Source organism: Mustela nigripes, chromosome X (genome assembly GCF_022355385.1).
Source record: "Mustela nigripes isolate SB6536 chromosome X, MUSNIG.SB6536, whole genome shotgun sequence".
Classification (NCBI taxonomy): Eukaryota; Metazoa; Chordata; class Mammalia; order Carnivora; family Mustelidae; genus Mustela; species Mustela nigripes.
The window spans coordinates 106,979,232-107,000,943 of NC_081575.1; the positions used below are offsets into that span (position 1 = coordinate 106,979,232).

At 43.3% G+C, this 21,712-nt stretch overlaps 1 protein-coding gene across 1 annotated transcript in view; it reads left to right on the plus strand.

Moving 5' to 3' along the window:
- The first annotated feature begins 7,595 nt into the window (after positions 1-7,595).
- The window catches only part of SMPX (small muscle protein X-linked), a 53,081-nt gene continuing 38,964 nt past the window's right edge, over positions 7,596-21,712 (plus strand). Inside the window, exons 1-2 of the mRNA XM_059386175.1 lie at positions 7,596-7,968; positions 11,531-11,587. Coding sequence (XP_059242158.1) covers positions 11,549-11,587 — 39 coding nt within the window. The 5' untranslated portion in view covers positions 7,596-7,968; positions 11,531-11,548. The remainder of the gene's footprint in view (positions 7,969-11,530; positions 11,588-21,712) is intronic.

A 21,712-nucleotide genomic window follows, 5' to 3' on the forward strand; every position in this document is an offset into this window, starting at 1 on the left:
GTTGGGTACAAATTTTGTTCAAGAGCACATGGGCTGCAGTGAACTTTTGGCCACATTCCAGATCATCGATGTGTGTGTCAGGTGGCTCCTGTTACTGCTTCAGACCCTGGAGGAGGACCCTTCCCCATCTACCATGTGTCACCAAAGGGACTAGAGTTACCCATTTTTGAAAAAGAGCCAGATTATAGAGGTCTCATGTGACCACGAAGGAAAATGTAACTCTAAATACACGTACAGGCTGTCCAAACTCTGCGAAAATAGTCCCTTTCAACACTCATTAGAAAATGACTAATAAGAAACAGAAGTGCTCAACACTCCAACAATGTTACCTTGGGAGATTGTTTCAAATGAACTAGGCTTTTGAGAAACAAGGTGCCAGTGTAGTTCAGAAGGACTTTACTGAGGCCTAAGTGCCATTAAGGACAGCTGCGTTGTGCAGACAGGGACGGAGCTCTGCTCCTGGCTTCATTGGGCCTTTGTTTCTAACACCTTAGTGCTCCTTTGGATGCCTGCCCTAGGGCCTCTGGAGCATGCCTTTCCAGCTGGTAAGGAGAGCCAAGAGCCCTGGGAATTTGTACCCCCCCCTCCCTCGGCAGCCCTGGACTTATGACAGACAGGTGCAGGAGTATGACAGCTCCGCCTCCTTGCCTGGGGTAGGACTCCATGATGTAAGTTCTCACACTCCAGAGCTCTCTTGCAGGATCAAAAGGGAGATAGCTTCTATGGGACTTGAGAGCCCATCTTTGTTCCCCTAGTTTTTCCTGGAAACATTTTAATTAATCACTTATATACAAATCCTCATTTCAAGATCAGCTTCTGGAGGAGCCCAGCTGAAGACGCATGTCCTTTAGAACTAACAGCCCCGCAAAGCAGTCACCACGTTGACAGAGTAGCCCTCCCCCAGGCGGCCAGTCTCCCAGCCTCACGTGGACCCTCAGCACTGCTGGGTGGTACTCCCAGCTCTTCCCCGCTCTCTATGACTGATTTCTTTTCCTAGACCCTTAGAAAGGTGAGGCAGGCTGTCAGGTGGCCTCTGTTTTCGCCCTTACTCCTCGCCAGCCCCAGAGACCCTCTTACGACCCTTTTGGGATCAGCTTAGCTCCTTCTCCGAGGAAAGACTCTGTGTTCCTGCCTCCCCTCCCCTCAGTGACCTCCTTCTGACTTTTATCATCCTGACCACGACGGCTTCTAAACGGGGTGGAATCGTGTTCAGACTGTTCCAAGATACAGCCCCCCGAAATCCCTCCATATTGGAAATCTTCAAACCCAACTGCTCTCCTTCCTCTCTGTTCTTAGTCACGGGGCTCGAGGAGACGAGTCCACGTGCAGCCTCCACTCTTCATTTGCACCACAACCTGCAGCGACCTGGTTTTTGAACCATCCCCCACCGTCTGTGGAAACGCTTCCCTCCAAGGTCAGCCCTGGCTTTCTGATTCATTGCTTCACTCCTCCCTCAGAGCACCAAGTTTCTAATCAGTTAGCAAGGTTACTTTTTTTTTTTTTTTTTTTTTTTTTTTGAGCATGAGGGGCAGAGGGAGAGACGGAGACAAGCAGACTCTCGCTGAGTTCAGAGACAGTGGACGGACGTGCGGCTGGATCCCAGGACCCTGAGATCACAACCTGAGCTGAAACCAAGAGTCAGACACTTAATCGACCGAGCCACGCAGGCATTCCAGCAAGGTTACTTTTGACTTTATTACTAAAATACACTTTGGATCTCTCTTCTTGTCTTTCTCTTCACTGCCAACGCCTTTATTTGGGGCACCGTCATCTCTAGCGTTTTAATGGTTCTCCCTTCTTCCCTGCTTGTTCTTCTTCCCTGCTCGTTCTAGTAGAGTCCTGTTTCCACATGGCAGTGGGAGTGAGCTCATCAAAGCTGAGATCAAACAATTCCACTGCTTAAAACCGTCTAAGGATTCCTACCATACTTAGAAGAAAATTAGCATCTCTTGTCAAAAGGGCCTCCGAAGGCCCTGCTAGCCTCTGCTCATCTCTATCACCTTGTCTCATGCTGTTCTTCTCTATCTTTGGGCTGCATTGTTTTCCTTTGAGTCCTGAGAACATACTTTCCTACCCCAGTGCCTTTGCCTATGCAGTCCCCTCTGCCTGAAGTATTCTTTTCTTGCCCCATCAATCTCACTTTCTTGGAGAGATGTTGCTCCTGCCACACCTACCCCAGCTTATCCTCTTCCTCAGCCTTTTGTCTGTTTGTCTTTATATCACTTCATAGGATTTACAGTACTCTTGTTTAGTCGTTTACTTAGATTTGTCTGTATCCTCTTTTTTCCCCACTATAAGCTCTGAGGGCAGAAACATAGGCTTAGTCACTCTTTTCACCCAAGTGATGGTGGGGGGCGGGTGGGACAGAACAGTGTTGGCATTTACTAGATGCTCAGGACATCGAATGTAAACAGGTACTTTTCTGTGAAGCCTTCAGCTCCATGGGAGAGTTAGGGGCGGTGTTCCTGTGAATTCCTACAACAGTTTGAAGATAGCATGTAAATCTAACAACTACACTATTTACTTCTCTCCTCCACCAGACCATGGCGAACAGGCTCCTAGAACACAGAACTATTTCTTACTTATTTTTAAACCCTCAGTATCTAGCACAGTGCCTGAATCACAGTAAGCACTTAATAAAATAAATGATAAATGAATATGTGAATAAATGAATGGAATCTCCACTCCCAGCTGGGAATGACTGAGAGGTGAATGCCAGCAGTTTCCTCTGAGGACAGAGATGCCAACGCCATTGTTTTGGAGATGGAGTTCTGAATTTCACTTCTGAGGCTAGACAGCTCTTTTATTTCTGGAAGGAAAATACTTTTGGGGAAAAGCTGTTGAGCTATAAAAAGGTGGAAAAAAGTTCCCTTTTTGAAATGAAAAGTTTGCAGACAAGGAGATTCTAAACTGTTCTGCATAATTATGTAAAAGTCTTTCTAAAAAAATTATTTATTTATTTATTTATTTGAGATGAAGAGAGAGAAAGACAGAGAGCATGTGCATGCAGGAGGAGGGTCAGAGGGGCAGGAAGAGAAAGAGAGAGAAAGAGAAGCAGACTCCCCATAAGCTGGAAGCCCGAAGTGGAGCTCGATCGCAGGACCCTGAGGTCACAACTTTTTTTGAGTTGAAATCAGAAGTTGGACATTCAACCGAATGAGTCACCCAGGTGCCCTGTAAAAGAGGTTTTCATGTGGGAAGGGTTATAACTCTGCACATTGCTTTTTTTTTTTGAAAAATGGTTTTTCCTCTCTGTGGCTACTCATGAAGTAAGGTAAATTCCAAGGAAGGAGAAAAATTCCAGGGTTAAGGAGAGAAGTGGTTTGGCTCAAGAAATCACAGAAGGAAGGAAGTCATCACATGGTATGCACTCCAGGGGACATGCCTTGTCACCTGCTTGAAAAACAAGCATTGATTTGTTCACAGTTAATGGTGTCAAACATTAAAACTCGACATAGAGGTAAACATTATTACAAAATGAAGTGTTTTCATAGATCATAGCTAGTTTCTTTTTCCTAATTCTTTCTTCCTAGTTCATCATTCTTCATTTGTTAATTATCTTATCTCTGTAAGCCAATAAAGTTTTGGGGGTGTTATGTCTTTACACATAATGGTATAGATTGTTATCTATTAATTCATTTAAAATTTCCCACAATGTGATTTATTTTACACTTTGCCCAAAATGTAGGCAGACCTATGATAGAGTAGAACTGAGCAAGGAGGACCCCACAAGAAGACTGTAGTTTGGGGCACATGATAAGAGTCCAGGAGGGCATTTAGGGATGGGGCAAAGGAATGAGTTTGGCTTTTTTTTTCTTTTCTTTCTTTTTTTTTTTTTTTGGCAGCCTGGTTTTTTCCGTTGGCTTGAGCATAGAGGAATACGCAGAAACCTCTGGAATTCGGAGCCTGAAGACCTAGGTTAGGGTTTCCTCACGGACACTTCTTAGTCATGTGACTTTACCCTTTTCAAGGTGTTTTGTCATTTATAAAATGAAGATTTTTCTCATTTCTCCTTTGCAACCATGAGATGTAGTTCCAGCTAACAAAATGTAAGGGGGAGTCTGCTGGGGTTTCTGGGAGCGTTTCTTCCCTGAGTGGAGGAAAGCCCTTTTCCCCACCATCCCTGCTCTTCCTTCTCACTTGGTTGCTAGTGCAAGATCCTGACTCTTGGAGCTGGGGCAGCTACCTTGGGAACAGGAAGTAAGAAGCATGAGGATGAAAAACTAACTTGATGAGAGTGGCAGAGGAAAGAACTAGAAATTGCCTGGGGCTTTCTGACTTCATAAAATTTTTGAACCTATCTGGAACTACCTCCCTTCACGTTTCTAGGCTTGTGAGATGACTAAACGCCTTCACTGATTGAATCAGTGCTACTCAGGTATTCCATTACTTGCCGCCAGTGCACCCTGATACGGTGTGTATAGTGCTAACGTGAGGCTGTGCCTGTGAATGTGTTTCCTTGAAGTCATTGTCGTATAACAGGAGAGAGCACTAAGTATGAGAGTTGAAACCTGGGGGTAACTGGCTCTGCTTTAACACTCTGAGCCTTGACTTACTGACCTATACAATTGGAATACTATATACTATCACTTAACCCGTGAGTTGTTGGGAGGACTCAATAATAGTAATACAAATGAAAGTGCTTGCAACTCAGCAAAGGCTCTATGGACATAAGGCGTTAGGGATTCTCCGGCTGCTGGACTATAGTGGATGAGGGATAAAGGCATGCGGGCAGGAATGACTTAGGTGAATTCTGTTTTTACTAACAATCCCTCACACTGCCCCTCTTCGGTGACCTCCACTGAAATATTCCTAAAGGTCTCAGTGCCCAGCACTGTCTGCTGAGTGCCCAGCACTGTTTCCCATACTTAAACACTGTTTAAGTGTCCCTCTCCTTCCAGTTGTTCCTCCCAGTGAGAAATGGACTCACTTATGCCCATCCCCTCTGTCCCAGTTAACTGTCACTCACCAACCCAGTTACGTGCTGGTGTGTGCCTGGGGCTTCTTCTGTTATGCCAGGGCCATGTCGGGGCCTTAAACTGATGAAGTGATAACAGGAGTAGAGATGGCAAGGGGCTGTGGCAGGAGGTCAAGGACAAGTATGTGGCTTCTTGGTGCTTCTGAGAGACCCCAGGTAGGGGGTTGTTCAGCTCACAGTTGCTCCCCTTTCTGGAAAGAACCTCCTCCACAGATGTGTGAATCCCAGAAGCCTCTTCTATGCTAGGTGACCTTGCCCTTAACCAGGAATTAGGTGATTGACTCAGGCTGGGGGCCATCAGAACCCTGGGATTTTAAAAGCTGGAGTTGGAGAAATAGATGTGGCACTCTCTAGGGAGGTCTGAGTTCTCAGTTCTGGTTACTTCCAAGAGTCACTTCCACTCCTGCCACAGTATGAAACTTTTCCAGTGAACCTCTTCATCTTGGTTGCACTGTCTCGAAGCCAGACATGGAGACAAGGTCTTGGTTGTGGGCAGTGGATTTGGGTGATAATCCCAGAGAACATAAGTGAGGGAGTGGGGGCTGTGAGAAAGGGAAAAGAGAAAGCCAAAAGGGTGTATCAGTGAGCAGGTTCCTGCTGTGAGCCATTGGGGCTCAATTTTGTGGGGACCTCTGGAAAGCTGTAGACCACACTGGGGAGCCAGCCCACCAGAGGACAGGAGGCAGGGCCACTGACCACCATCCCCATTGCTTGAGCTTTGTCCCTAGGGTGTCTGCTTCCTGGTACTTCTGGGTCATGCCTGCAGCACACCCAGACAACCTGTCTTGGAGATGGGGAGCACCCCAGTGCAAAGAGGCAGAGATTCAGGCTTTTGAGGTGTGACAGTGTCCTGGGACCGGTCTACAGCTGCAGGAGAACTCAGGCAGGTAGAGGTGATATTGACAAAGACATCAACAGCGTCTGCCACACCTCCTCTTGGCCTTAGCTAGTTCTCTCTGCATTTCTGTCACTTAGGACCAAAGGAGTCCGATAATGCCCCTCACCTCAGTTCTTTCGCCAGAGGCAGCCACACCCACGTCGGGCCAGTCCCTAGTCCAAGGCATTGTGCTTTCCTTGACATATATGACACCACTGGCTACTGATGAATCACGCAAGGCAGAAGGACTGTGACAGAATTTATGCACTGACTGCAGGGCAAGGAGTTGAGGATGGCTCATTGTTGTTGTCTTTCCGTGGAGTGATGCCACCTACTGTCTACACATAAGACTAGCCAAACAGCTGGGGAAACAGGAAGGTGCTCACTATATTCTTTCTCTTCTCCAGTGAAAAATAACTCACTTTTGGTGCCAGATCATCTCTAAACATGATGTCTGAACTTTAAAGATTATTTTTTTGAAAAAAAAAAGATTTATTTATCTATTTTAGAGAGAGAGAAAGGGAGAGAGGGTACGAGTAGGAGAGGCAGAGGGAGAGGGAATATCAAGCAGACCGTGCTCAGCGTGGAGGTGGATACAGGGCTTGATCTCATGACCCTCAGGTCATGACCTAAACCAAAACTGAGACTCAGACACTCAACTGACTGTGCCACCCAGGTGCCCCACGAGCTTTAAAGATTCTTTTAAGCAGCATGAATAGAATGGAGTGATGAGATGCAAACTGAGATGAACCACAATTATCTGCTGAGCTCCTGATTACAGAAAGTTGGTTTTCTTTTCACCAACCTGAAAATAAGCTGGTTGCTTCCATTTGGAACGCATTCAGCTGCAGGGAACAGAAACATGACTTCAGAGGCTCATAGGAACCGGAAGTACTTTTCCTCACAGGACGAGAGGACAGGGAAAGGAGACGGTTGCTGGTGGTGGTTCAGTGGCTGACCACACTGTGAGGGGCTCAGACATGGAGTCACCTCCATCCAATGGGTGGATTGTAAGTGTGCTCACTCTGGACCTTCTACTGAAGGGAGCTTCTATGTAAAGATAGTTTCAGAGACCGAAGAGGCAAAGTAAATTAGTTGATTAATAAAAGCATTGTTAAAAATGATGAGCACTGGAAAAAGAAAAAAAACCCACCCAACCGTCCTCAAGAGCCAAAACCCCAAAACCAAACCAGAACAAAGATAATGAGCATGTGCCTTAGGATTTGGTAGTGTTCTGTTTAAAAAGTGTTCTGCCTCATACGTGGTCCTCGCCCCTGGCGTAGTTAAAATAGGTATTTCCTCTTTGTTTGGTTTTGCACTATTGTCTCCTGTGCTCTGTGGTCCGTATCCTTGCCACCAGTAGAGGCAACACAGAGATAGCAAGGACTCAGCCCTGGAACCACATTTGAGTGGAATGATCTGAGACCATCTATGACCTACAAAAAGGGTGATATCTTATAGTTGCACATAATATTATAATCGTCATAATTTGGTGAGCATGTATCGAATGCTGATCAAGAAAAATTTTAACAGCTCCTAAGTGACCGAGCTAGGATTCAAAAAGTGCTTGATGTCGGTGTCCCTGCTAAGAAGCTCGGAGCCACGCTGCTTCTCTCTAATTTTTATCTTACGCTCCTCGTGGTCTGGCCTCCAGGTAATAATGCTAAAGATAGAAACTTTTCCTACTTTTCAAACTTCACTGTGCCCCCTCAGAACATGTGAGAAAGTGCAGCCAGCATCTTCTGGAAGATTCCGTAGCCATCTTCCGGCTGACATTTGAGCCCTGCTCTCAGCACGGTCAAGCCTTTCGGAGGCAGCCAGTATATGGCTTGTATCAAACTCTATATTTAGGAAGAACAACTGTGAGCTATGACAGGAATTCTCTTTAACACTTAGCCTTAAACCGAGTTTCCCTCCAGCCCCGAGCGGGGAGCAGCTCTCAGTACTGAGTGAGGCACTGAGCACTTGAGCTATTTCCGCCACATGCAAAGCATCGGAATTGAGATCACGGCTCAGAGGACACCGGGCGTCCGTTCCACCTTCTGAGGAGCCCTGTATTCTCGCATCTGGCTGCCGGGACTTTCCTCAGGCAGTAAACAAATACATAGAGCAGGTAAGCAGGAGGACCCAGCTCGGGCAGCTGGGCTTTCTGAAGGAAATTTCCTTGATGCCTAACTTGAAGTGACTACTTATAACTTTGTAGGCTTGTAACTAGTGGCTGTAGCTTCCTTGTAAATTCACTATTCGTTGGTGGTGTTGCTGATTCTGTTTTAGAAATTGTGTGTGTATGCGGGGGGAGCTATCTGACAGAAGACTGAACTAAAAGTAGTTTTCGTTGATTGTGACATTAAGAAACTTTCCACAATCCACATAGGGTGACTGTAACCCTGAACGTTATGTCATTTTCATTCTCCTGGCCAGGGTTACAGTCAGTCAGCTACAGATGGATTCGTGCTGGTAGCCTAGGAATAATCAGGAGGATTTGCAGCAGAGGAAAGCTATCGCGCTAGCTCTCTGATTTACCTAAATGCAAATTATTGTCAGTCGTCACCCAGTACAAGTTGAAAATGCTTTTCCCCTTTCCCTCAGCGCCAGGCTTGACCTCAGAGATAAAGTTCTATCAACTGTACAGATCGATTAACATTACAAAACCATCTTTTCGAAAGCCCCGCTTCGGTGCTTTGATCGTGGTGTTCCAGGTACCCAGTAGGGTGGAGGGCAGCACTTGTCTCTCCCCATGAGGGCACCAGGTTCTGAGACCCAGTGATGATCAGTGCCTCTTGCCTCTCGGTGTATTCAGGCAAAGTGAATAAGGAGTTAGTCAGTTCAGACAGCTGAATGTCTTTCTACACCCTTCTCAGGAATTATTTTTAGCTGCAGGACAGAAGATAATTCCCTTTGAAATGGAGCTCTAGCCATTTAATAGACCTTTAAAAAGAACAAACAAAGCCCCTTCTCTCCAAATATTGATTTGTTTTACTCTGACTCCCTTATTAAATTAGTGATAGAAATGTTGACAAATTTTTAGTAAGGGAGCGAGTGCTATTTAGAAGTCAGATATTAGGTGCTGCCCAATCAAAAAAGCAGCAGAGATATATTGTCTATGACTCAGCATACAGCCCCCATTAAAGTTCCCCACTGACTTGCCGATCTTCCAGGAAAACCCAACACCACTGTGCTAAGCTGGCAAGCATTTCCATTATAGTATAGGCTTTGTAAAAGTCAATACACGTCTTGTCAAAGTTTCCACGTTTCCAAATTTTAGCTAGAACCAGGAAACACAGTAATAGAGTACTTTAAAGGGTACCTCTTCGGATGAAAAGCTGTGGTCAGCTGTGAGTAGAGTTGTGCATCTAAGACATAGCTGTCTTTTTTGGTCGCGGGACGATGCATGCAGATAAAGAAGGCAGGTGCATTCTACACCACATCCCTAACGGAGGTGAATGCAGGGCCAGGGAAACAGCCAGGGAACGCTGTCTATTTTTATTCATCAGTGTGCTTTGCCCTGATTTCTCTGCGAATAATGAGGACAGCAGGAACGGCTGCAGGACGGATTTACACAAATGTTATATAGCCTGTTTGCAAGGAATGAGAGCTGGGATCTGACCAACTTTCTAAAGATGTCTCTATTGAAGACTGACATATATGTTCAGAAGGAATTTATATGCAAATGAGATATACCGAGGCTATACAGGAGATGAGGCCCAAGGTCTATCTATCTTTTAGGCTCAGAGGTCCACAGAAAACCAAAGTGATCCAGTAGTTTAGTGGAAAAAACCAAAATCAGCCTAATTAAGAAAAACAATGCAAAATAAATAACACAATTATTCATTGCCTGATTTTTTTTTTACCTTTCAACATGTTATTGTAGTAACAAAAGAAGTTTCCTACTTCCTATGTTTCAAATAGATGTACAGTAACTTTTTGTTAAGTTCCCAAGTGATATTGTTTAAACCGTAGTTGTATATGCACAGAGAAAACTATATGCTGAGATGTTTAAAGTCCTGTGAGAATTATTGCTTTGCATGGCTTCTAATAGCTTTTGAGGAATAGAAACATTAAAAATTAAACTACCAAGCTTTTCCTTTTGATATTGAACTGTGTATATGAGATCTGAAAATTAAAATGCCTTCATTGACTCTTTGACACTGTGGGAAAGATAGAAATGTATTTGAAACATATCATAGAGAAAAATGCATTCCTAATTGTTCAGTTTGTTGTGGCTTTTTAACTTTTTAACCAAAGCAAAAATAATTCTACATAGACCCTTCTAGATGGAGGCTATTTATGTCTATTACCAAAACATGCAGGTGAAACTTAAAGAAAAAATCTCATTGTTTTCATGTATGTGACTCCAAAGACTTACATTTGGCTGCATTAGAGATTTTTAAAAATTATTTAATTGTTTAACTTCATGTAACAGGGCCTATGTCTTTGAAGATTTCAGAAAAACAGTGTTTTTCAGAGTTCTCAAATCTTTTATATGTACAAGTGGTGAGGGGCATTGACACTACAACAATTGTTACTCTTTACCTGAAGCTGTAGGTCAGTAAATTACTGAAAAGTCACAAGCCGTGGACAATGGCAATGAAACCATCAATATCTGCATCATGCTTTAGAGTTCCTGATGCAGTTTTGGGAACATTATGTCATTTTGAGTCTCACCACAGCTCAAGAATCAGGTAAAATTTAAGGAAGAGGAAAAGGGCCTAGAAATGTTGAGAGACACGGGCCACGTGACACAGGACGGGTCGCACATGCATTTACACCAGGCAGTAGAGGAAAGTCGGTCAACCCATTTTATGGTTTGGGTTTAAATAACAGCATGTTTTCCATTCACTGAATTTTTAACTTTTTCCGTTGGCCCTGTCAACATTTCATCGACCCAGCTATGACAATACTTAGAAGTGCGATAAGAGGCCAGAGTCGGGCTGTTCCCCATACCCCTCACGCCAGCAAACCTTGGCCACTAGTCATCTCTAAGTCAGATCTCCCCATCTGAAAGAAAGCCCAAGTCCTTTGGGAAGGAAGCATGGCTACATCTGGGGGAAACGACATGGGCCTATTTGCCTTCTGAGGCTGTTTCGTTAAAAGCAAAGCGGATGGGTGAGGCTTGCGGCTGCCTGTGTTTAGAGAGAGCGGGCTCCATCCTCACAGTGTCTCCCAGGGGCCCAGCTGGAACAGACACGTACGCAGTGAGTAGTGAGACCGTGGTCCAGGCCATTTCTCTCCAGGCGTTCAATGGAGAGTGGGAGCTCCCAACAGGCTGACACGCAGCCCTGGCAACAGCTCATTCAGATGAGAAGTTCAGTTTCAAGCAGAGAGCTTCCGAGGCCCCAAACAAAGGTGTTTTATTCCCACAACCTCTTTGCTTTGCTGCTCTCAGCGGCGGGGGCAGGAGGGCAGGGAAGGAGATGATAGCGCCTTTCAAGTTTCTGATTGCCTATCATTCGATCAGGGGCGAGGCATCTCAGCATTTCTCCTCCTGAATGATTTATCCGGGCGCTCTAGTGTTCCCTCTCCCCGAGGCATTGGGAAGGAGAGTCCGTAAGTAACTTCAGAAACTGAGACTGAAAGGGGTGACTGCCCAGTTGAATCACGAGTTAAGTTCTAATTTATCAAGCCTGAGAATCTGAATGCCGCCACCTCTAACAGTTTCTCACTTGTTTTTTTAGGGATAAGACCCCGCGAATATGTCGAAACAGCCGGTTTCCAATGTCAGAGCCATCCAGGTAAGTAGGCGTATTTGCGTTTTAACATCAGCTCTGTGACTCCTAGCCTGTTTGATTAATAAATCAGACCTTTTTTGATTGTTCATTGGTAATTCACTTCAAGAAACAACTGATTCCTAGGGTGCAAATGAGACAGGATCTGAGTCTGGGAAGGTACAACTGCGGAGGGAGAAGCTGGTTTGTTCGATCGTGCTGAATTGTGAGACAAAGTTATGAATGAGAATTAACTGTCTACAAAAATGCAGTGTTTAGTTTTTGGATATTTTTGTGGATGTGTATGTTTTTGATACGCTCATTGATATGAATTTAAAAATTCACTTTCCATTTTTATATTTAACTGAATTTGTTGACCCATCTGTTTAGAACATATCCTTTCTTGTCAAGTGTCCTTCCTGACGCTTGGGTATGCTTCGTGTAAAGTCTGGGTGCGGTTATATCTCCTCATGCCTTCCCAGCAAACAAATTCTTTGGTTGCTTCAGCGGACTTAAGGATCACCCCCCCCCAAAAGGGGGGGGGGGGTATAGGGAATTTTGGAACACAAATACAGTTATGAGGAGCACTTGGAGGCTCAGTCATTAAGCGTCTGCCTTCGGCTCAGGTCATGATCCTGGGGTCCTGGGATGGAGCCCCATGGGGCTCCCTGTTCAGCGGGAAGCCTGCTTCTCCCTCTCCCACTTCCCCTGCTTGTGTTCTCTCTCTCACTGTCTCTCTCTCTCTCGGTGAAATAAATAAAATCTAAAAAAAAAATACAATTATGAAAATAACTTTCAGTATTTGTTTCTACTCCGTATCTAATTTGCTATTCTTTGAAGGTTTTTGTGTTTAACTCTCAAATGGCTCCCACGCTGTGATGCTGGTCATGATACTTTATTGTAAAATTCCATTTTTCTCTTGCATCGACATGGAGTCTTCCGTGCTATCTTTAAAGGAACGTTTAAACTTTTTTTTTTCCTGGACTTTTCTGAATACCACGGGACCTGTGGCACAGTTCCTGGATATTTGGGGTGTGATGCACTAACACAGCATAAACATAAGCGATTGACCTTGTTTTGGAGGGGCATGCATGGGCCCAGCGGCAGAGATGGGTGGAGGCACAGATATTTACCTGTTAAGACTAATGCAGTCTTTTTTTTTTTTTTAAAGATTTTATTAATTTATTTGACACACAGAGATCACAAGTAGGCAGAGAGGCAGGCAGAGAGAGGGAAGGAAGCAGGCTCCCCGCTGAGCAGAGAGCCCGATGTGGGGCTCCATCCCAGGACCCTGAGATCATGACCCGAGCTGAAGGCAGAGGCTTAACCCACTGAGCCACCCAGGTGCCCCAAGACTAATGCACAGTCTTAAGCGGATGGGCTTCTTAAGTGGCAACCCTTGGAAACTTGTCATAGAATGAACTATCAAGGAAGAGCCTATTGGCAAGAATCTAACTCCGCATTGCCACGTGTGGCCCTTTTGTGTCCACCTACTGAGTCTCTGCCATACCTGGACATCGGTAGTAGAATTCATTTTGCCTCCCAGACCTGTGGGCATCCTTGAGCCTTTGAAACTTCTTTCCTGGAGTTTGAATCCTTAATCCATACTGGTGTGGAATCATGGGAAAACTACTTTATCTCTCTGCCTCTCTTTCCACATCTGTAAAGTGGGTTGATAGCGCTCATGTCCTACAGCTACACATACAAGTTGCTTAAAACACCACAGTAAACCCTCATTAAGTGTCAACTATTATCATAATAATTATCATTCAGGAGTGTTCTTTGTTAACATGATGAGAAATTTAATCCATGAATTAATCACTGAATTTGAACTTCCCAATGGACTAAACATAAAATTCCTTTTTTGTTTTGCAGGACTCAAAAACATAGTCTTCTCTTAGGTTGTTTTTGCTTCTCTTCCTGTTAAAGTTGAAAGTGTGTTGGGTTTTTTTTTTTCCTTAGTGCTTTCTGGCTTCCTTCAAATCTACACTGAAAGTCCACCAGTGTTTTATCTACTCATTTTGACCTTGATATATTTTTAGGTCTGTAATATTTAAAAAGCTGCTATGGACTCTTCTCAGTAACTGTTATTTTACTACATTTAAAAATTCCATCCACTCTACCAACAAAGGCAATAGAGTGCTTCCTTATGGTTGTGGTTTTGCCTCTTTCGGTATATTTTACGCCACTCAAAAAGTCTAATTTAATGTGCCTTCAAATAAAATATTATTTCTCGTGGCTAAATAGGATCTGTAATATCTGATATTTTTCTATCATCTCTTCATTAACCTAAAGTAGGGTCTATTAAAGAAAATATGAAAATGGTTTCACTATAAAAATGGTTTATAGTAGTAACATTATCTAGGGTACAGTTATGTCTGGAACAAATAGAAACTCCAAACGATCAGGAGTGCCTTCATTGTTTAAATACCACTTAAAGATGTTAAATGTTCTATTCTGCGTGTTCTAGTTGCTTTTCCTTTTTATTAGGGTCTTATCTCCAAGGCAGTTCAACTGTCATTTCCTGGGTCTTTGTGACAGGCACTGTGCAAAGTGCAGGCCACCTGAAGGTGAATTGATACCTGATCCCTCCGTTTGAGGAGCTTGTCTCCAGGCCTTACTGGCTGTGTGACTTTGGACAAGTTGTTTATCCTCTTTGTGCCTTGGTTTTCTCATCTATCACGTGGGTGAATTAATAACAGTACTGATCTCATAGGGTTGCTGTGAGAGTTAAATGAATTAATACGTGTGAAAGTTTAGGCCAGTGCCTGGCTTGTTGAATTGCTTAATAAATATTAGCTGTTATCATCACTCGTCAGTCATCATCATCATCACCATCATCGCCATCATCTAGGTCAACAGTTCCCAAAGTGCATCTTTTAGAATACTAGTATTATGGGATGTCATTTGTTAACGAAAGGGTTCCATGATAAAGTGTTTGGGAAACACTAAATTCAGTGAAGTTGGATAGGATCTTTACCGTAGAATTTCTCAGAGTCCATAACTTGCTAATGACTTTGTAGATTTTCAAAAAAGTGGTAATGTAGGCAGAGTTTTCTAAATATACAGGAACTTTCAAATGAGTATTTTGCAGCAGAGTATTTTGCAGTGCAAACTTCGAGAAAATAATGACTTAGATCTCCATTTTGTCTGGATTGCGCAAACTTAAGCCACTGTCAGCTATACTTGAAACAGTTAGGCATTCAGATAGTTGAACTACTGCACCTACGTGCATCAGACAACATGGAGCCAAATAGTTATAAATCTCTACCTGGCACTCACTCACTCTGGGACCTTAGTTCTCCCTTAGTTCACCCTTCTGTAAAATCAGGATAATCACATTATTTGAAAGGATTGTTCTAATGAATAAAATAATGAATGGTAAGGGCCTGGTTTATACCACACAATTCCTTAAGAGATGGCTCTTCGAACTGTCCAAGTAATGCATGGAATTGCCTTGGTTTCTCTTCAACTGGTTCCATCCTCTCCATGCCCCAGATTAACAGGCGGGCCAGAATGCAGCCTATCCTTAGAGGACTTGGACAACTATCTTTCATACCCACATTGAAAAGGTGGCCTTTGAATTGGAAGCGGATTCCAAGTCAGTGTTTTCTTTCAGTTGTACTAAAGAAATCACTTTTTGTGCCAGGGACATAAAACTATCCTGAAGGAATCAGTTGATCCTTCCTTTGCCTGGTCAGGGCCTTTGTATCCTAAGCAGCTATAAGGCTGTATACCAGAGGTTGGCGAATCTTTTCTATAAAGGGCAAGATAGTAAGTATTTTAGGATTTGCACATCATTGAGTCTCTGTTCTAACTACCCAACTCTGCCATTATAGCTCAAAAGCAGACATAGGTAATGCATAAATGAATGAGTGTGGCTGTGTGCCAATGCAACTTTATTTATAAAAACAGGTGGCAGGTTGGATTTGGTCCATGGGCCATAGTTTACTAGCCCTCATTTGTACTGTCCAGGCTGCTTCTTTTTTTTTTTTTTTTTCCAGGCTGCTTCTTAAGCCCCACTGTTTATGGGGATGGAATTGCAACCAAGCTAATATCAGCACACTCAGCATAGTGGGGCTGTTCCCTTCAGATGAAAGCATTTGACATGACAGGTGGGGAAAACTAGAGCTGCTGGGAAATCCAATCCCATCGATGATCTTCTCGGCAAGTCTCTCTAATGAGACCAAGTGACTTCGGCCACAAACAGCACCTGCCCATCCTTCCCCTTCTTCCTGAGCACACCCCCTTTGGAAACAACCATGGGCCTCCCTAGGGCCTCAACCCACCCAGAGCCAATGTTCACTGGCTTTTCTCTCTACCATTGACCAAAGTGAGCTATTATTTGTCCTCTCTCATGGGATCTGAGAGCTTCATGGATGAATGGAAAAGAGTTCTGTTCCCTAGTCTGCTCTATGACTTCACCTCTTGGTCCCCATGATCTGCAAAGGGAAGGTGTTGCATTAAATGGTCTCTAAACCTCTGTGTAGCTTCTAATAGTCTATGAACTTCCTGAGAATAACTTCTCAGGTTTATTATTAGGATGATAATAGCAGCCACAGTTTCTTCAGGGTTTACTATGTATTTGACACAGGGCAATGAGATCTCCATGGATTATAATGAAAGGTATAGAGAAGGAAAACAGCATGGCCAGGATCACACAGCTTGTAAGTAGGAGAGTCAGGGCCCGAACTCTTGTTGTCTGATCGCAAAGCCCGTGTGCAGAACCACTCTGCAACATTCTCTAGTCTCATCACTTACCATCCCCACCCTGGCAGAGAGAGTAGAAGAGTGGGTGGGACCATCTAACAGGTAATCATAAGTACCAAGCCAGGTCCTCCCTTTTAAAGAGCTCACATGACATTAGAAAGAATCAGCATTTTAGGGAAAAAGAAACTAATAGCTCACCCTGACTAAAATCATCTTAAATATAAGTTGGCTCTGAGTGAATAGGACAAAGTAAAGTTATTTGGTGACAAGCATGATCTCAAAATACAAATAGCTGTGGCCACTGAATTACCATCTCTCTGCTTAATTCACTTAACCAAGCTGCTTGTGAAACTAAACCTAATTTTTATTATATATTTTAAAGGAATGATTACATGAACCCTGCCATCATTACTTTGTGGCCTCTTATAGGAACTTGTCCATTGTTACCCAATCCATACGTAGAACAGAATATCATGAAGCCCCGAGCTTTGATATTTCTTTCTCTTCCCGACCCGTTATCATTGCTCTTCCACTCCTCATTGCCCAGGCATAAAGGCTCCATAGAAGAAGAAAACAGCCTGACCAAAGTCTTTATAGACAGGTGTCAGAGACTCTACATGCTTCCTGATAGGGATTTCTAGTTGAAAAAGGATTCCAGGTACATGACGATCCTTGGCACAAAGGAATAATCTAGCACTACCCATGTTTGGGCAGTTAACCAAATTCATCAGTTAAAGTAAATAAAATAAAGATATATACCTTCCTTTAATATCTAATTTAAATTTAAAAATTAAAAATGAACTTTCATTTGTTACTTGTTTTAATGTAGAGCCAAGGCCTTTTCTTCGATCATGGATCTACTGCTTCTTGCTTATGTAAACCACTATAATACACTGTTTATCATTTCTAACCCTGGTTTCTTTAACATGTAGCTAGAAGTTGAATGTTAACAGACTGACTCCAGAGGGGGCCCACTGCTACCACAAGCAGATAATCTTTGCTGCTCTGACCAGGGTTCCATATTGGTACCGTGAAGCAAGTAGTCTATATGTTGACCAAAAGATGTCATTTTAAAAAATATTTTATTTATTTGACAGAGAGAGAGAGAGAGAGAGATCACAAGTAGGCAGAGAAGCAGGAAGAGAGAGAAGGGGAAGCAGGTTCCCCACTGAGCAGAGAGCCAGATGTGGGGCTCAATCCCAGGACCCTGAGATCATGACCCAAGCCAAAGGCAGAGTTTAACCCATTGAGCTACCCTGGAGCCCCAAGATGTCATTTTCTGAGGCTGACCTTTACAAGTATCTCAGATATATGACTTGCCCTCAACCAAATGTAAATATTATCTTAACAGCCATAATGAATTCTTGAAATCCACTTTTCTCTGGATGACAAGCCTATAGTTGAGTCATTCAGGAAATTACTGAAAAGAGCGAAGTGATGAGAACAGAGAGAGAGAGAGAGACAGACAGACAGACAGAAGAAAACCTTTCAGTGTGAAACACCATGCGTAATGGATAGTGGTTGAGTGGGAGTTCTTCAAGACTGTGTTGAGAGGGTAAGTTTTATATGTTCTGAATCCTTTCCAGATTTCAAGAATCCCTAAAGATAAAGAAGTTATATTCTAGTGATATAGAATTATATTTTAAAGTAGGTTGGACTGTATTTTAGTTGTTAGTTTCATCTGTCTATCTTAATTTAGGCTAACAAATCAAATAAGAATCTCATTTTCTTTTTTTTTTAAAGGTTTATTTATTTATTTATTTGAAAGAAATCACAAGTAGGCAGAGAGAGGAAGAAGCAGGCTCCCCGCTGAGCAGAGAGCCCGACGTGGGGCTCGATCCCAGGACCCTGAGACCATGACCTGAGCCGAAGGCAGAGGCTTAACCCTCTGAGCCACCCAGGCCCCCCAAGAATCTCATTTTCTAATCAGCTATTGAGAAAGCTCTTGTTGAAAGTCTTCTGTGAAGATGCTAGAAATCTCAAAATGTCATATCCTGCTCTATTCAGAGGAGGTCTAGGACACTATGAATAGTAAAGTGCAGGAAGAAATATGGCAAAATGCAACCCTGTAGGGTTTCCTCTGCTTGTGGCCTGGGAGGTTGGCATGGGGTGGGGGAGGGGGGTTGTGGTGGCTATAGATTCTGGCTGGAGCAGCTGGAGACCTTTGAAAGCTAAAGATAGATTTAGAGTGTGTGTGTGTGTGTGTGTGTGTGTGTGTGTTATCTCAAACAAATACGCAATGAGAGGAAACTCCAAAAGCCTCAACAATAAAAGGAGAGGCATAGCGGGCTCCAACATGGAGGACAGGGAGGGAGAGACAAGAGAGCACTGGCTACGGAAAGCAAAGTACATAGGGACTGAAAGTAGCCAGTGGCGGGCTCATATCAGAATCCAGCCCACTGGAGAAAGAAGATGTCACTCCACTGTAAGTCACACAGCAGTGGCTGTGGAAGGAATATGGTTTCCAGAATCCTCGGGCTCAAAGGCTGGAGCCAAGCAGGAGAACAATACAAATAATTAAGGGAGTAGTGGAATTAACTTACAGGGAATTCTTTCTACTTTTCTTCACCTGGTGAGATCAAGTGTAGTATTCATTTCACATCAGATAGGTCCATTATCGGGGAACTGTATCCTGTTCTGGCAAAAGATCATCTAGTAGATTCTTTTCCATTCCCAACTTCGAGGATGTAACAAATTATGTATAGCTTGGGCAAGTGATGTGCTCGGTTTGCTGCGTCAGGTGCATATTTGAAAATATCTAAGATGAATAAAACTTGGGGAGGAAAAAGAAATGCAAGGGAATGTGTTGTAAAAGGAAAAAAACAAAAGCCTGCCTCCTTTGCATTTATACAGAGTCTATAAAGAGAAGGAAGAATTCCAACCTTAGAGAATAAACAAACCCAGAAAAAGTCTAATCACATCAATGACAGGGAGTCACCTCAACGCAGGGAAAGTCTAACATCAATGACCTGGACCGACTCCATTTTCTTCCATAAAAATGTACCTTATATTTGAAATCCATTCTGAATAGCAGATACCATACCCAATATGCAGATGGAAAAATTAATCATTGAAAGGTATTTTATTTGCATTCAAATAGAGTGAGTCAGTGAAAAACCAGAATATGACAGAATTCTTTGGCCATGGAATAAAAAAGAGAGCTAAGGTCTACATATTTTTACAAATTCAAGTTATAAGGAATTTTTCTTATGGCTATAATTTAGTCTATAATTTGTCACTCAAATATTACCACCCTACGATTATATTAATGAAATGTCTCTAATCATTTACAAAGCACTTTTCTGACACTCCCTTTAGGTATACATTAATGACTGGATATTTGACGTGTTCTTGGGCTGCTTTGGATCCTGTCAATATTTGCTGTCAAAAAACCCATTTAGGTTCCTGGTTTCTTGAGTGATGACTTAAAGATGAAAAAGCATCAAGTCACTGAGTTAATGGCTCATTTTTCAATGTGACTTTTCTTTGACACCTATTTTGGAATTATCCATTTTATGTGCCCCTTTTCCAAGGCCATTCTCAAAGTGTAAGCCTGTAATTTTTGTGCCAGTTTAGGGCATTTCAGAGTTACTGGAGCTCACTTTGGTCAAGTAAGAAGAGCTCTTTGGAGAGGGCTTGATAGAGTGAAAAGCTCTGTCCCCAAGGTCAGGCAGCTCTGATTTGAAATCCTGGTTTTTCCTCAAACTCTTTGTGTGACATCAGACTTCTCTGAGGCTGTTTTCTTCCTCAGCAGTTTGTTGTGAGGATGTAGGACCGTGGCTGAATCGGGGTTTGGGGTGGCTAAAGTAGTGTAGGGTGGATGGCCAGGGGAGTAGTTACTGTGCCCAACTCGCACCGGGTGAAGATGAAATCCAGTCTCAAAGCCAACTCTGCCACATGGACGGACGTTTGTTAAACACACATTCATTAGCAAGCCGGCAGAAAACCGTCCATGCAGTCTGTCTGTGAGCTCTGGGAAGCCTTGGCTTTTGTTCCTATAAGTGCTCCAAGTGACTGTCAACTCACATGAAAGGCTCACATGAGGCAGGTGAGGATTCTGTACCCCTCACTGGCAGCACCCAGCTGGAAATCCTCATTATCGATGGCTGGAGACAGGCCCATTTAGGGATCACTCCTCGAGCTCTGTCTCAGAAGATACAATCTATACACTGTCAGATTCTTACACTCTGTTCTGTGCGGGGGCCAGCGGTGGAGGCAGGGAGAGGGATAGTCTCCAAAACAGTTTTACCAAACTGCATACCCTAACCTCCTCTAGTTTCTCCAACAAGAGCCATTTCTAATGCTTATGCCATTATTTTTGACATTTCTTCATACATCAAAACCTCAGGTGTTAGTGGACAGATGACTAACAGAAGGACTTGGAGTAGCAACGGTGGGAATGTGGCCTTGGTGATATTTTACCACCTCATCACTACCCTATGAGGATAAACTCCCACTCAGAGCAATAGAATTCTCTAGAGCTGCAGTGTAAACCAAACTGAACATATAAAATAGCACGTGGTCTATGTTGGTTGAAAGTAAATTGCAAACAACCTAACAATGGGAAGAATGAACATTTTAAGTACATGTCCATGCTCATCTACTTAAGGATGATCTCTTTCAACGGTTGTCAGATTGGGCACCCCCCTCCCACTGGAAGGAACTGCTCATGGCCCAGGGTTTGGGGAAAGCAGATGGGGTTTTACACTCCCTTCCACCTTAGCCAGAACAACTCTGCCTCTGCTTCCATCTGGTTTGCATTTTCGATGTTCTCACAATACTTTACTCAAAGGAAGGGTTACATAGCTGAAAGGTTTGAAAACCACTGACAAAGTCTAATATTCATATCACAAATGGGAAAGCTGAGACCCAGAACAGTTGTCACTTTCTCAAGTACAGAGAATCTGTACCAACGCCTAGTATGGGGCTCTTTGCACTAGCAGGAGCTGCCTGTTTACTACCGTGGAGAGGCGACGTGCGTTGCTAAAATTAAACTCTGAGCAAGAAAAGATGGTGTTCCCATAGTATGTGCTTTACTGAGGGCCTTATCCTGGATGACCTTATGTGTCCCTTTACTGAAAACTATAACCGACTACAGAGCATGCACACTTCATCAAAAAGGTTGGTTTAGCAATCAAGTCTTTCAGAAACTGTATGTTAACTTCAACTCACCATTAGGAAGATGTCCTCTGTAGATGCTTAATAATCTAATTGATCTTTTAGCTAGTTAACCTTCTCCCCAGTGTCCCTATATCTACTTCCCCCCCTTTCCAATCAAACCGTAGCAATCGAGATAGTTATTGCTTCAATATGATAATTGTCTGTGGGTCTTATTTACATGCTTTTGATCTCATTGCAGGACCCTAATGATATTTCAGCCAGTCTAAGACACTTCCGATTGTAAAATACCTTTATGTTATGTCCCACTAAGAGAAAATAAAA